The 17,801-nt window shown below is 38.9% G+C and overlaps 1 protein-coding gene across 1 annotated transcript in view; it reads left to right on the top strand.

The window, feature by feature from the left end:
• The first annotated feature begins 277 nt into the window (after positions 1-277).
• HIBADH (3-hydroxyisobutyrate dehydrogenase) overlaps positions 278-17,801 on the top strand; it is a 523,510-nt gene continuing 505,986 nt past the window's right edge. Inside the window, exon 1 of the mRNA XM_078663482.1 lies at positions 278-433. Coding sequence (XP_078519608.1) covers positions 364-433 — 70 coding nt within the window. The 5' untranslated portion in view covers positions 278-363. The remainder of the gene's footprint in view (positions 434-17,801) is intronic.

Raw genomic sequence — 17,801 nt, 5'->3', positions numbered from 1 at the left:
CCACCAGAAGTGTTTACGGTAACCAGCTTTACCAACATAGCCACCCTATATGCCGCTAGCACAGATGCTTGCTCGATAACTTATAAGTAACATGCATGCTGCGGTAGAGGGCGGGGATCTAGTAAGGCGGGAGCCGTACTAATTACGACCTATCTCCGCCAAGAAAAGGCCGGGACTTGCTTCAACCCTTCACCATTCACCGGGCGCAGATACGAACGTAGACGCTTATTGGGTGCTATTTCGGTTAGGAGATACTTGGTTGGATACTCTACACGCCACTTAATATTGTGTTTCACCCTCCTTCGCTTGTGATAGGAGAGTCTGAGGATAGGCTCGTAAATCGGAGGTCACCAGGAAGAAACCATGGCTGCTCTAATCAGAAGGTCCTGTAGTTTGCTCAGCAGTTACTGCAAGCATGGCAGCCTTGCAACGGGTAAGAATTTTGCTCCTCCCTCTTGCATTTAAGCTGTCATTCAGCACCTGCGCTATAGAGGGCACTTTGGTGCGGGTGTAATATCCATATCAGGCTTCTTACCTTGCCCTCCCTCTTTTATGTTACCCTAATTAAATTAAATATTCTTGCGGCACTACGTCCTACCTTCGTAACGCTGCATATTGCTTTTTCATATTTTTTTTATTTATTGCTTATTTCTATAACTTTGCAGTCTGTGCTCTTTTAGAAGCGAACGAGTTTCGGGTAAACACTTTTCTATCGCGACACAGTAGCAACAGATCGTTAGTTTTCAGGTTCAGCCACGCCAGCTCAGTCAAGTATTCCGGTGTAAATACGTGGGCAGTTGTATGGAACCTGTTATCAATCAGATATTTTTTTTAATGCGTTTTGACTCGGGTGGATTGCGGTGCATTTGATTCTTAAGAGTAACCTGTCAAGATACATTCATGTGTTTGACGCCTCGATACAGAAACATTCTTCAGTGATCTGCAAAGAAGGCTGTCGCACGCGTTCCCTTTTCCATCGATCACTGATCAGTCAGAACGTGCATTCTTCTACCTATAGAAGTGGCCCTAAGGGGAAAACACCCTCACGCTAATCCGAGGGCGCCCAAGTTTAAGGCCTTGACAGAAGCAGTGTGTCTACTCTGTCGCATATAGGTGTGCGTGCTGTCATTCACGTTGCCACCTTTTGAGGGCGTGTCCTTTTCAGTTTTCAAGGGCTTCAGACTTATGATTTTTCAGCAGTGGAGGTTAGAGACATGACTTTGCTTATTTTATTGCATGTTTCTGATAGATATACAGCGCCTACCAGTGAAAGGATCTGGGTACTTTATTGTGTATTTGAGTTGTGGGCAAACCAGTGTAATTAAAAATTCCATTGAGCTGTAATGATACTTATTAAAAAAACTTTGCGGCTTCACATTTGAAACTATGATTCCGAGTTGAATACATACCTCTTTGGATGGGATGTTGGTCAGTGTACACCGTTGTGTCTTTTTCATACTTTAGTTGATATTAGTTGTAATGTTATTAAAGCTATACGTTTGTTCATTAATTTCTCCCATTCCATGTAAAAGAAATAATGTAACTTCTTGTTCTGTTTTCTTTTGACCTAGTGGCATTTATCTTTGAATTTAAGACTTGCACCTGTCATCAAAGAGTGATGATCGTTCTATTTAAAATATTAACTCTTCCCCCAAATAGAGATACTATAGATTTTAAAAGCCCACTTTGACTATGTGATTTGCACAACATGATAGATTCCTGGGGAAAAAGTTATCACAGCGTCGTCTTTTCAGCACAATTTTGTCATATTCATGGAAAAATGTTTTTTGCCGTAAGTAATTGATCTTATTGCTGCTCAAAATTAACTTGTTTCTGTCGTACCCACTTCCTTTGTGCCTGACTGCCTTTTCTTAGTGGCATTAGATGAACAGTGTCAGCCTTCCCCTGCAGGAATGTTGTGATCCATTCACATCCACTTTAATAATCTATCAAAAACATAGATTTGATTGTCCTAAATCAACGGAGGGATAGTGAACCACACTGGAGAGTGTTGGGAATCACACCGGAGAGGGCCCAACTTTTTCTTTTCTACACCACGAATGAATATCCCAGTGGAATCTTTGTCTGGGATGTCATAGTATAGGAGATCAAACAGTACTTAATGCTTTGGATCTCTCCCTCCTGGGTTCTCGCCTTGTGTTTAATGCACAATTCTGATTGTACCCTTTGCATCTGTCCAGGAAACCTGGATACCAGACAATCCTTGGAAAAATATTTTTTACCTCCAAACAAGAAGCATTCTCTCTATTGAAGAAAGGCATAAAAAGTTCACACCATTTTTGTGTTTGCTGTGTAAGATTTCAAAAAGCAGCTCTTGATGCTTATTTCCTCTGTTGACTCAGTCTGTCACTGTTGCATTACTACCTGACGCACACAAAGAAGGTTTTGATAACTTATGCATGTCAGGTTCTGAGTTCCTTATTCCTACTGATGATCTGGGCTAGTAAGGCTGTCACCTCCACACCCATGATGACCCATACCACCACTATTAGTAGTATCCATTATCCCAAAAATTCAGACTTCAAATAGGATAATGTAGTTGTTTTTTGAGTTTGCATTAAATAAAGGTCTATAGCTAGTTTAAATCAAACAATTGACAGAACCTATTCTAAGTCTCTCTGTAGAAAGTAACCACTAATACAATTAACAAAAATTTTATATATATATATATATATATATATATATATATATATATATATATATACTCATAAGTCTTCAAAAATATATTTCATTTTTTACTTGTTATTGTTTTAAATTCTCATTTTATCGTTGTTTTAAAAAAAAAAAAAGAGTTTGTTCATCTCGCAGAATACATGTAGCAAAGTTCACATAATTAAATTGATTCCATAGGTAATATACGATAGATGTGGAGTTGATGGAGGCAACGCGGTAGATGTGGACTATGCGCGTTTCGGCATTGCTGCCTTCATCAGGTGACCGTCTATTGCACTGAGATTTGGTGTATGTGGACTGGATTCTTAAATGAAACCGTAGTTTATATTGACAGCACAGGATGGAATAAACCTCCATATATTGATGGACTATAGGGGCAACGATATGTTTAAAATGTTGGGGTCCATAATCATCTTAGGATGGTCTATAAATGCCACCATCGATGATATCATAAGGACGTGTTTTTCCACATGGGACATACACGAAGACGATAGCTCTGTTTATGAACTCCTGTACCAAGATTAGACATCGTGCCATATATTGTCCACAACTTTCCATGCCTATAAGACATTGAATAATTTTTTTAAAAAAGTGGCCACGGTCATATACTACACTGCCGTTGTTTAGACCTGCACTCCTTTAGTGCTCAAAATTTTAACTGTAATCAATGTTTGATTTGGTAAGGGAATGCCCTGCTGAGGGTTGTCCCCACAACCCTGTCTGAAAACTGCATTGTAACCAATTCTATCATGAAAGGCAAACACTAAGCCTTCATCAATATTGGGTCACACCATTCCCTCGTTTTCTTTCAGATTGAGTATTCTGAAGTAGAAATAGATGTGGGTCCAGTTCCCGCATTCATTACTTTTTCTTTAGTGAGTATATCCGGACACATCTATGAAACCACTCCGCTCGTCCTTAGCACAGATTACAGCAATGCATCATGCTCACTGGTAGGTGTATCGTTATTTTTTACCATGAGTACTACACATTTAGCGCATAAATTTCACTAATTGTTCTAGCTCCCTTCAGTCCTATATAAATTTCACTACTTTCCTCCGCTCCCGTTAGCACTGTTTTATGCACTTCATCCAATAGAAAATTTGTTTAATTCACGTATTAACTCACTCATGAAAAGTTGGATGTGCGAATTCTAAAAATAAGCATGGAAACTTTGAAGGCTATCAAATGCATATTGCTATATTGTGTTGTATCATTTTGTATATTACAGAATAACGCCCTGGCATCTCAAGTCACGGATTTTTTTGATTTAATTCAATAAACGAAAACCCCTGAGGAAGGGTTCAACGAAACCCGAAATGCATTGGGAATTATTATTTGAATTGTTTTATTAATTTGGTAAACCACAGCATGTGGTTTTTCATTGTAACTTTGATGGGATTTAAACGTGTATAATTCTTTTAAATCACAAAATTTGAATACCAGTACATAAATTGGTATGAATACAAAATTGTTTATCGGGTTACTGTATTGAAAAATGTTGAATTAACTGTTGCACTAAACAAGTATACATACACAGAAACCTTAGGGACTAAGGTGGAGAACCCTGCAGACTTGGATTCTTCCAAGCTTCGACAGTGCACGTTTATATACTCCCATATCCGGATGACTGACTTTGTGCGCTATTTCATTTCCATGCTTCCCTGCCTTTAACTACATATACAGATCTTCGATAGTGGCATTTATGGACCATCGTAAGATGATTATGGACCCCAACTTTTAAACATATCGTTGCCCCTATAGTCCATCAATATACGGAGGTTTATTCCATCCTGTGCTGCCTGTCAATATAAAATATGGTTTCCTTTAAGAATCCAGTCACCATACACCGAATTTTAGTGCAATAGATTGTCACCTGATGAAGGCAGAAATGCCTTCATCAACTCCACGTCTATCACCTATGGAATTAATTTAATTATGTGAACTTTGCTACATGTATTCTGTGAGATGAACAAACTCTTTTAAAAAAAAAAAAACAATGAAAAAATGAGAATTTATAACAATAACAAGTAATAAAATGAAATATATTTTTCCAGACTTACGAGTGTGTGTGTATATGTATATGTATGTGTATATATAAATATATATATATTCACTGAAAAAACCATAGGTTTCACACCAGTTATAGTTAGCTGGAAATTTTACTCGCATAAAACCATTGAAATTCCCACGTTATAGTTAGTTGGACTCACTATAACTTGCACGTCTGCAATGCACTGCTGATGACGTCACATATTACATCACTCATGACAGTGTTTTAAAAAAAAATTGATTGGTTAACTGGCTTATTAAGTATCTTAGTGAATACATATATTAGCGAGTAATGTTTAAATATTTAAATATATGCATGAGTGATGCAATATGTGCCGTCATCAGCAGTGCATTGCAGACGTGCAAGTTATAGTGAGTCCAACTAACTATAACGTGGGAATTTCAATGGTTTTATGCGAGTAAAATTTCCTGCTAACTATAACTGGTGTGAAACCTATGGTTTTTTCAGTGAATTTCAAAGGTTTTTTAAATGCTAATTCCTAACTATAACTGGTGTGTAACCTATGTTTTTTCCAGTGAATATATATATATATATATATATATATATCGTAAACTAACAACCATTCCCGGCTGCTCCTAGTCTCTCGTCACGGCGAGCCTGTGCGGGTGCCGGCCACCCTTGATATGTAGAAAACCTTCTTCCTCCCGTTACGAAGAAATTCACAGGCTACTCATGATGCTTAAGTGATTTTATTGACACGAAATCAGCAGCTCCCTACCGACGCGTTTCGCCACTAAGGCTTGGTCACGGTAAATGTGATAATTTGCAAAGTGCTATTTACATATTCAAATCATAAACATGAAAAGAGGACTTTCCTCAGTCATTCCGGACTACTTGGTAGTCTCCATCTTGGAATGGTCAAAATTCAACAACATAGGTATCGCCACATTATGCCCTAAAAATAATAATTATAGCACTATATTGGCTCATAATTTCAATCCATTCATGAATGAAACTTACTTAATGTCGCCCAAGTGGGCAGTCATATACAACTAATATACAATGTATAATGAAATAAACAGCAAATTATGTGGAAAACATTTTCAACATAAATCTTGCCCATGTGGGCGTATTTGAGCTGCAATAGTTACTAATCAAATTCATTCCTGAATTTCATAAATATGGAACAAATACAAGGGACCGACAATGTTGACGCAATGGGTAATGATGTCTCTAACATAGACAATGATGAAGTGGCAACAGCATTACCATGCAAAAGTGGTTTTAAGCCCAAATCAACATTTGTACCTATGGTCCATAGTGATGCAATTGATGTCTTTGAACGGAGCGTCACTAAAGATTTGAAAAAGATACGCTATTGTACTGAAGGCCTGGCCAAATAAAACTTGTCAAGACTTCAATGGGAGGCACTTGATTCCCTTAAGAATGATGATTCGATTGTAATTCGTCAATCGGACAAAGGAGGAAATGTTGTGGTGTGGGGAAAGACTGAATATTTATGTGAAGGTCTGAAACAGCTAGGAGACACACAGTGTTATTGTAAGGCAACTATAGAGGACTTACAAACATCTCAAGAGACATATGATGTAATGTTACTGAATTGGCATGAAAATGGCATTTTGGAAAAGGGTGAATATTTGGGGTTAAGATGTAAATATCCGAAAACACCGGTATTATACCTACTGCCAAAACTACATAAAGATCCATTAGTTCCACCAGGTAGACCCATTGTGTCATCTATGGGGTCACAATTAGAAATAACATCTAAATACATAGATTATTTTTTGAGACCGTTTGTGATGTCCTTACCAGCTTACCTCAGAGACACCATGCATTTCCTAAATTTGATCCATGATCTAGCTTGGGAACCTGACTACTTGCTAATAACCATGGATGTGACCAGTTTATACACATCTATTAAACACGCAACTGGCATCCAAGCAATCAGACATTTCCTGAGAGCTAGATCGATCAACACCTTGTCACACAGTGAGATGTTGATTGAAATGACACAATTTTGTCTATCAAACAACTTTTTCTACTTTAACGACCAACTGTACAGGCAAATGCAAGGGACGGCGATGGGAACCTGCTTCGCACCCAGCTACGCAAATTTAATCATGGGCTGGTGGGAGGAGCAGGTGTCCAGTAGCCAAGGCGACCAGGGGGAAAGGGTGATACTCTGGACTCGCTTTATAGACGATATTTTCTGCATTTGGAAGGGGGATGAAGCGAGTGCCAAGAGATATATTGTTAATCTCAATAACAACGAGATTAACATCAAACTGACTTCTCACATAAGCAGAGAGAAAGTTATTTTTCTTGATACTGAGGTGGAAGTCAAAAATAACAAACTGTCTACTAGCCTGCATAGAAAAGAAACTGCGGGGAATAGCCTGTTGTTTGCTACCAGCGCTCATCCTTATAGCCTTATTCAAAGTATCCCTTTCGGTGAATTGCTAAGAGCTAAACGAAACAATAGTGACAGCATCGATTTTGAAAATGAGAAGCATGTGATGATTGATAGGTTTAAAGAAAGAGGATACTCTGCAAAAACTATCAATCAGGCTGTTGCTAGAGTAGATAAAGTAGCAAGAACTGACTTACTGGTACCCAAACAAAAAGATGTGAATGAAGAGGAGGGGACAGTAAGATTTGTCACCACCTATTCTGGGCAAGCACACATGGTGAGAAAAGTACTGACAAAAAATTGGCCAATTCTAACCACAGACAAGTTTTTGAGCAAACATATAACGGAACATCCACAGATTACCTTCCGCAAGGGGAAATCTTTAAAAGATAATCTGAGCAGACACATGGTCTCATCTAAAAAGGGAACAGAAACCAAGAGTAGGGTTGGATTTGAGTGCTGTATGAAGTGTAAGGCCTGTAAAGGAAGTGCCAACTGTAAAAAAGTGCAAATACCCAACAGTTCCAGGCAATTTTCCATCATGGGTAACTTTGACTGCAATACTGAATACTGTGTGTATTGTTTAATCTGTCCCTGTGGGAAATTTTATATTGGAAGCACCAAACACAGGGCAAAAATTAGGATATTGGAGCACAAACGAGCTATCAGGAACAATAACGAGCAGTACCCTGTAGCTCGTCATTTCAAGACACACCACAACCAGAATGACAATTTACTGAAATTCTTGGTACTAGATGCAGTCAAAGAGAATGTAAGAGGGGGTGATAGACTGCGACAGTTGAGAATTCTAGAATCGAAGTTCATTATCGATTTTGAGACCCTACATCCAATTGGGATGAACTGTAGTGAGGAAATGGCAGTCCACCTAGGATGAATTGTGAAATGTAACCGGTTTTGACATCTCTTTCAAATTTTTAATATGTAAATATGATAGGTATATTGGATTTTAAAAGATACATTTTTTTCTCATACAGGAACATGTAATAAGATCTGGAGGACTTATATAACGTTTTTTGGAACAAGGACAGCCACGAGCAAACAGCCCACTTGGGCAAGATTTATGAAATTCAGGAATGAATTTGATTAGTAACTATTGCAGCTCAAATACGCCCACATGGGCAAGATTTATGTTGAAAATGTTTTCCACATAATTTGCTGTTTATTTCATTATACATTGTATATTAGTTGTATATGACTGCCCACTTGGGCGACATTAAGTAAGTTTAATTCATGAATGGATTGAAATTATGAGCCAATATAGTGCTATAATTATTATTTTTAGGGCATAATGTGGCTATACCTATGTTGTTGAATTTTGACCATTCCAAGATGGAGACTACCAAGTAGTCCGGAATGACTGAGGAAAGTCCTCTTTTCATGTTTATGATTTGAATATGTAAATAGCACTTTGCAAATGATCACATTTACCGTGACCAAGCCTTAGTGGCGAAACGCGTCGGTAGGGAGCTGCTGATTTCGTGTCAATAAAATCACTTAAGCATCATGAGTAGCCTGTGAATTTCTTCGTAACGGGAGGAAGAAGGTTTTATATATATATATATATATATATATATATATATATATATATATATATATATATATATAATTTCTATGGCAAAATGAAACCCCTCATTTTGTTCCTTTTCAAATTAAATGTATTAAGTGTTACCACTTTATTCCCATCAAGATGACTTCAGGTGTGCCATACTTTTGTCATAAGTAAGACTGTTAGCGTTCTAGTTGTTCTTTAGAACACTCTGGGACATTCTGTCATTGGGCTATAGTTGGGCTACATCTGGCTGATATTTGGGCTCCATTTGTTTTTTTTTGTCTCTGGTGGCCATCTTTGGGCTACATTTGGGCTCTAACATATATATATAGCCCAATGTAGCCCAATATATATTTTTTCAAAGTTAATTTCCGTAAAAACCACTGGAGCATATATCTTGAGACATAGCAAAGGCACATCGGGGTACCAGTCCCTACAATTTTGCCTAGTTTGGTGGAAATCCATTCAGCCGTTCGGGCTAAAAGTGAGTCCAACCACCCTATGGAAATAAACATGGGGAAAACACGTTTTGGGACCCCCCTTTTATCTGGGCCCCCGCTTGACGGATCCCCCCGAAACTTTCAGGGAAGGAGCGGAGCGCAGCGAGGCAAAGTTAAGGAAAACTACAGGCAGATCCCTCATTCGGCGCCAAAGTTATTCCCAATAGAATGTTGCGGATTTCCTATGGAAAACGATCCTAACTATAACTACCTACTGGCGACCGCCAGTAGGTAATATATATTTTGTTAATTGAATTAGTGGTTACCTTCTACAGAGAGACTTAGAATAGGTTCTGTCAATTGTTTGATTTAAACTAGCTATAGACCTTTATTTAATGCATTTTCTTCCTTATGTATAGCTTGATCATTAGATATATAGAGGTCCCCTGTTTCCAAAAGAGTTGTTTTTTTGAGTTTGGCATCTTTTAGTATCAAGGGGATCAAAAACAAAGTGATGGATGGAATGCTTGAATTAATCTCAGCCACTGGTGGTCTCTCGTTTTTCGCTCACCATGCCGCCTTATACAAATCATCAGCCTTGACCCTGTTCCTCATGGGAACAGTCCAGTCTTTGAGTATCAAGTCATTTATGTCACAGTTGTACCTTGCCTGAACATAACTAGTGCTGAACTTGACCTTTATTGTGGACCATTTTAAGAAGTGTATCCAATCTTTGCAGTAGAAATGTCTTTTAGAGACTGTAAAGACCCTGTCATATACATCTAGAAGGTTAAAGCAGAGCTCTTGCGTCTAATTTAAAAGGGTTCTAGTTTTAGCAAAGGTTTCTATAGCTCGGAGCCTGCAACGCACCAAACAATTCATTATAGATGGCTTCCTGGCTGTCTGCAGCCAGCCCTTTGCGATTCCTTAGACTGGTCTGGAGAGCTGCTGTTGTAACTCCAGTGCCAGCTGCTAGTGCTTTGTACAGTGAAGCCTGCAGTGCACAGGATACATATTGTACACATTATTAAAAAAAAGCCAACTGCAACATGCCAGTTCACATACCTTGGCAGGATCTCTGTACTTCAGAGATCTGTCATAATGGCGAGTGTCACCTACACTTTCATGGTAGCCAAACACAGCATTTCCCTAAAAAGAACATTCCACTCTCGCAAGTAAACAGGCACATTAGGAGTAGCTTACTCTTTAGTAAAGGGGATGTCTGTTCTTTTTGCACAATTGCAAAATGTTAAATATTAACCCCTCAACACATTTCTGGTGGTTAGCTATTTAAAAATGTGTCACAATAGATATTCAGTGGTACTATTTTTTCCTGTTCTTAATTTATATACATTAGAGTTCAACTTTAGTGGCATTTTCTTTTCCTCTGTCCTTTTCTTAATGTTACATGCAATAGAGAAAAAAAAGATACAGTAAAACCTTGAGATGGTGACAGAGGGAGGTCTAAAAGAAGCAAGAAAGTGAATGGCAACACAGAACTAACAAGGTAGTCCTTAGCTAATATTAGTTTATTGCTAATGCATGAATGTGCACATGCGAAAATCACTGGCCCCCTACGGCAGCGTCTTGCATTTAAAAGTCACAGGTTTCTTGGATGTTTTGAGGAGCTGTGCAAATCTCTTGCGGGCCATAGTGATCTGCGGATGATCAACATTGCCACTTTAAATGGTTATATTGAGGCTCTTAATATCTATCAGTGCGATTCTAAGTATTGAATATCAATTTTAGCAGTGTCTGAGGGATGAAAGGCTGAGTAAGCGTACTGTGGTTTAAAACCTGTAACCTCCAGGTTTAGTACATAGCAATTACATTAACCATCAGAGTTTTACTTGAGTCTTAAATCCTACAAACAGGGCATACAAGAAAATTCTGCCTCTGATCACACACTGGTTTGCTTGTTCATTTGAAAGGAGCAGCACGATCTGGGTCGTGCCGTGTTGCGCAGGTGATACCTCTTTACAGGCCGGTATTGCATTGGTTTTTATATAGACCTATCTGGTCCCTTGTGAGCCCCCAAAGAGCTTTCTGGATCGTCACTTAAGTAGCCACGCTATATGCAGAATCTTTGCAGCCCTTAATGCACCTGACAATCTCTTCTAACTCTCGGATTTGCAAGGGTTTCTTAGGCACCCTTCGGGTGCATAGTTGTTAGTGTTTATTGTCGTTTGTTCTATGTGGGAACAAGTTGGTGTATGGCGTAGGGTTTGAGGGAGGGGTAGGTTGAACAAGTATGGACTGATGCATAGAGTGTTTGAATAGGGGCAGCTGCACAAGGAAGTACTTACCTGGGTAAAGAGAGGGCGGTATAGCATGGAACTGTGGATGATATAAAGTAGGATAGAATGAAATTTGATGATTATTCTTTGTTTGCCTCATTTTGTTGTTTATAAATTCAACCCAAAGGTTGTTACCTAGCCATGGTGATTCAGCTGGGGGAGTGTTTGTTGAAGAAAAGGGCTACCACTCCAACACCAGTAGTAGGTTGATGGGGTTCACCCAGAAATGGAGCAACCCTAGAAATAACCACAGAACCCACTATAGTTGTCTGTGGGGTTCATCCCTAGAGCCGATGTGTCTTTGCTTTAGGGATAACCACAGAACCCAGTCCTAGGTCCATAGCTTTTCTCCAGGAGTTGAGAAGTCACTGTCTTAGGGGAAATACAGTAAGGAATCCTGTGGCTGAAAATACCCGTTACCTGGCTGCTTGGGCTGGATGTCATATAGAGTTTCATGCGAAGTAGGGAGAAGCGAGTCACATGATCTGACTTGCTCTTCAATCCGCAGTGAGCGGATTCAATCTTAGGACGCAACCCATAGGGAGTCAGTCACTCACTCACTGAGGCTGCAGATGCGTTGTTGGGACTAAGGAGAGTAAAGACAGCAGCATCGCCCATCTCTCAACCCCAACACAAAATGGAGGTAAGTTCTAGTTCCCTCCTAGTCCTTGACTATAATTCTATTAATGTATCCAATTCTTCCTGTAAAGAGGGACCACAACTGCAAACGGAGCAGGAGAAGAGGCAGTGCCCACAACAGTCCTAAAAGTGCATCATAACATTGATGAGTTTTCCCAAAAATTATGTGTTGGTCATTTTATACAGTCTTTGCCCCTTACCTCAGAGGTGACTGTCACAGACTGCTAAGGGTCCACTGCTCCCTGGCAGGTCATTTTTATGGACCTCGCATTACTCATGCTAATAAGCTTTGAAATGGCACCCAGTGGGGTGGTACACTGAAAAAGTACAGTGTAATGCAGCTAAGTTGCGCCGAAAAACTTTCAGTCCAAAACTAGCACATGCAGTTTAAGGTGGGACAATTCAGGTGCCATGCTCACTCAGTGGGAAGGCAAATAATGCTCCATACTTTCTTATCGGAAATGTTTGTACAGGATGTCTGTTACTGTAATCTGCAGAGCCAGCCGAAAGGAAAAATGTCACCTTTTTGGGTTTATCAAATTTAATCTTTCTCAAACAGCACAAGGAGTCTGCGCAAATTACTCAGCCAATGTGAAATACTCTTCAGAAATGTCAAGTTAATCTGTTAAATAGGGGCACTAGGTATGAAGGGTGTTTCACTGTAAGACGAATACTTTTTTGGGCTGATTGGAACGTGTGCTAATTGACATTGGCACCAATGTTAGAAAGAAAACTTATCTATATGCACACATTTACAGACTTCTGGCACCTGTGAATGTACATTTCAATGTATAGATAACGTTTTTACTTCTTACATAGAGCTTTTAAAATTGAACTCTGCTAGAATATCTTTGGTTTTTCTATTTAGAAAAGTGACATATGCAGCTGTTTTCATCCAACACTGCATATGATAATAGCTCCCCTTATTTGTAAACTAATGTGTGGAGGCCCCCGCAATATACCTACTACTTATACATACATTTTTGATGTATTTTAGGTGCAGGCTAGGCTATTTTGCCTCCTTGTGGCCATTGAACCTACTCCACAACTGCTTTAACTCACAGTGCATCCTCAACTCTCTTGAATGATTATTAGGCAAATCTCTATTTTTATAAAATCATCCTGGTCCAAACATTCCCTCCAGTTTCAAAGCAGAAGCCAAATTGCCTTTTTTGAAAAGAATTATAAAGAGGATAGTCATGCAGTCAAGCAGCAGGTATTCCTAGACCGTCATAACCTCCCCCATCTGCCGCCCATGTTCAACATATAAGATTGATTGTGCTCCTAGACCAATCAAGACACCCTCCACCTCTCCATTCGGGCATCTCTCCTCTTAATGGTTCACCGACAACGCTATGGGCAAACTAACCCATGTTCAATTGTAGACCACAGGGCCGTGCCCTCCTTGATCTGCTGCGCTTATTTGCAGCTGTTTGCAATCTTACCACACAGTACACCTTTTATTCCCACTCCCAAGATTAACCAGTAAATCTAGGATGACTTTTCCGACCCACCCTGTCATACTCCCACTGACATCTCGTGATATTTGGCAAACAACCACAATATCTCATCTTTTTTTGTTCCCACTTCATCTTCTTTCCTATCATTACCCTTCTCTAAACTGATGGTCAAACCTCTGTATCAAGTCAAGCAAGTACTTCCAAGGTCCTTTCAATTGGTTTAGTCGGCTACCAACACTGGATTACTTTTTAACATCATGGATTAGTTTAGTTGAGTTGCAAGAATGCACATCCCTTCTGGATCGAGAATAATTATATTAGACTTTTAGATGCAGGAAGATGGGAACTGTAGCCCTAGCCTTTTAAAAAGGGCAAATTATTTCAGATGAAACAAAGTACATAGGCCTAGAACTATTTAAATGTGACCGCAGTACAGGAAAGGCTTGTTTCAGACCAATATGATTAACACTTTGTAAATCTAAGCATTTGTGCACACGAGGAAAGCAAAAAGATGATGGGTGGAATGCGTGAATTAATCTTGTCTGCTGGTATTACTTGGGCCACATTCTAGTTAATTTGTTTTTTGCCCACTATGCCCTCTAGACAGAGACCAGCCGTATATAAATCTACCTTAGTCTTTCTCCAATATTAATAGTCCGTCCCAAACTGCTACACCAGGTCTGCTCCAGACAGGCAAGGACAGACAAGTTTCAACATGTATAGGCATCATTAGTAGGATTGCTTGATTCTATGGCACAGTGAGAGAAATACATGCCTGAGCATACCTATTACATCTATTTATAGAATACATTAAAAAAAAGCAGGCACTGTGCCCTGAAAGTTATTATAAAGTTATAGTTCCATGAGATTATGTAGCTAACAATATAGCAGGCTATGAAAGAGACCAATCATAGAATTGCAATCAAGCCAAAATTGATTTGGTTAATGTCTTGATGACCAAATGTTTGTAGTGGACATGCACTGTAAGCACGAAAACTGGTCTGTGCTGCTTGTGTTGCCACTCAGAAAAATATTCTAACAGCTATTTGGTGAACAATTGGAGTGCCTGAAGGTTTGCTCTTAGTACAGTTTCTAATAGCTGATTGATTGAATGGGGGTTATAGCCTTGGAATAGGGCATTCAATTTAGGTAGATTTTTTCCCTATTGAAGATGGGATTTTCTCTTACCAGGTAAATGCAAATGGTTTGTTTACATTTTGTCAATAATGTAGGTTGTTGCAAATTGCTTGGACAGGATGAGCGTATGAAACAGAATGGAGAAAGATAAGCCTTTTGCATGTTAGAGTGAAGGTAACTTACAGAATTGTCTTCATTCTGCTTCCCATATCATTTGGTTAAATGGGGCTTTAGACGTTGTATAGTGCTTTCTAGGCGTCCATTCTTACATACATCTGCAATCTTCCTAGTAGCCCCTCAACCGGTAACTACAAGTTGGATTCTTCCTGGGCACACCAAAGAACACTAACTTATCCTTTGAGTTGCCTTATTTTCTACACAGAACTTGTTCTGAAGGATTGTGATGAGGTTAAATGGCAGGATCGGGCACCAAATAAAAAAGAACAGAGGGTCTATCCTAATTATCATTTGGATTGCCTATGCTTATTTATATGGTTTTGAATTTAAGTAGACCATATTCCTCCTGGAGGAGAGTTTTACAGTTTCAACTCCACCAAAGGACTGCAAATCCCTAATAAATATCACATGCTAACCAATTTCAAGTTTACCCAGTTCCAGAACCTCCCATATTAGTTCATGCTCTAAAATTCAGATTCAGTCGAGCACCCAAAAACATTCTATTCAAACCCCAACCAGTTTCTGAAGTGGTAGCCCAATAGCCATCATCTAGTCCATGCCACAGTATGAAGGATTGTGATGAGGTTAAATGGCAGGATCGGGCACCAAATAAAAAAGAACAGAGGGTCTATCCTAATTATCATTTGGATTGCCTATGCTTATTTATATGGTTTTGAATTTAAGTAGACCATATTCCTCCTGGAGGAGAGTTTTACAGTTTCAACTCCACCAAAGGACTGCAAATCCCTAATAAATATCACATGCTAACCAATTTCAAGTTTACCCAGTTCCAGAACCTCCCATATTAGTTCATGCTCTAAAATTCAGATTCAGTCGAGCACCCAAAAACATTCTATTCAAACCCCAACCAGTTTCTGAAGTGGTAGCCCAATAGCCATCATCTAGTCCATGCCACAGTATGTCATAGTAAAACAACCAATTTCAATATTATTTTGGATACAGAAATAACCCAAACCATATCTCTGGCTACTCAACAGTTGTGAATCAATTACTCTTCATTCAGAAGGGTTTAATTACCATCACCCTGCAGTATGCTACCCTTTAAAGCAATTCTGATGTAAAATGTTTCCACATTTTCTGCCAGTAAACAAAGACCTATTGCTAGGGTCTTGAATGCTCATTGTTCCACAGTGCCACATCTGAACTTGAACAAGATCTTCTTGGCATCAATAAGCCTCTCAATACAACTCACTCGCCAACTATTATAGAGTTACTCCCTGACTCAGTCTGTTATTGTTTTAGCCTTTGTTTAATTTAATATAGTAGTTGTAATTAGGATATCATTTATGGCAATGGAACATGAGGTGCAAATGTATGTTAGTACTCTTTCCATCATAAAACACACAGACTAAGCTTTTAACACATGATTGACCTCACTAATGGCTTTGGCCCACTTTTAAGGTGTAAATTCAACGCTTGTAAGATTTAGGCATAGCCTTTCAGTGTATCCAGTAGCTGGATAGATCTTGCCAAGGTAGTGACCCTCAGTTCTCGCAAACAAATAACAAACATGGATGTGTTCATTACCAAAATAAAAAGTAATATCTACAGGTGGGAAATTACTTATTTTTCTTGCTAGGTAGGATTGTCCTATTAAAGACTACTGCAACATTTTTTGCTATCTACAGCAATGCCATCTGCCAACTCCTATGTTATTACACTAAATGGTTATGGTTAAGTAGCAGTTCATTCTCAACGTCATGAGTTGTCGTGGGAGTGAAAACTTGTTGCTTGCATTTTACAACCAGCCTAATGTTAAAAGCAATTCACTGCAGGCCAGTGATGCTCATTGTGCTGATGAATGGTCCCTTGCTGTCAGACTGTGAGTTAACTATGTAGAACTCGACAGATTATCATGATCAACATACTTGTGGGCCTTTAGCATTGTAGGCCTTTCATTTATCAGGGTTCGTGATGGCAGAATGGAGGAAATGGAAACAATAGGTGTTAACATTGGAGATCAAACACTTCAGTGGTTTAGTTCATTAATGCCAAAATGAACATTATTTTAGCAACTTGGGTATTTATCCTAATGAATTTATAGTACAGAGCTTGCTTGACAACAAAAGAGCAAATGCTTTTCTGAATATGAAATATCCGTGTGTCTCCATCAGTTGTTGTATTGGGTAGCTCCCATCCTTTTGGAAAAGTTGGAAAGCCATTTAGAAATTTAGTGTAAGGGACCTTTCATGATGGAGGGTATATAAGACATTCTGGAGAGTAAATAAGATATTTTAAGAACCAGACCTAGCTCTACTGTAGAATGGATTTGAGGGGTAATCGCTGAGTATAAGCATTTATTTTAGCTAAGTTAAGGTTATTCACATTGTCCATTAGCCTATGCCATACTTTTAAACAAATATGCTAACCCAAGGTTCGAACAGAAATAGTAAAAAAAACAAAGTTGTAAGAAATTAAAATGCTACAGGTTTTTGTTGAAACACAAAGCAATTGGAACAAGCCTGGTACATAGCTGCAAATTAGCTGAAGTGTTAAATGCTTCTGGGAAAGTATTTTGAATAGACTTACCATGTCTTGTTTACTTTAGGTCAACATATGCTGGCTGCACCTTACCTGTCTCGAGAATCTAAGCAAGCTGCAGAAGATCTGATGAATTTCGGTCTAACCCACATATATTAGAGTAGTGTTTGGATAGGTTAGATAAAGAGTTTTGCCTGGGATTTTAGTAGGCCTCTAGAATTCTTAACTGCCATTGCCTTGCCATAATGTAAACAACAGCGGCATTCATCCACAGCTGTTCTGAAGCCAAAGATGTACTTTTGGGTTGTTTTCATATCCAAAATTGTATTGAGCTTTGTTAATGTATTCCTCTAACTCTTCATTTATTTGAGAGTCTCATGTTCCTATCGATACGGGAAGGTATAGACCGCTACTATTCCCCTAGAACCCATAGAAAGTAT

This window comes from Lissotriton helveticus, chromosome 10 (genome assembly GCF_964261635.1).
Source record: "Lissotriton helveticus chromosome 10, aLisHel1.1, whole genome shotgun sequence".
Lineage (NCBI taxonomy): Eukaryota > Metazoa > Chordata > Amphibia > Caudata > Salamandridae > Lissotriton > Lissotriton helveticus.
Note: the sequence above shows the minus strand (reverse complement) of the source record. Positions and strands in the feature narration are given on the sequence as shown.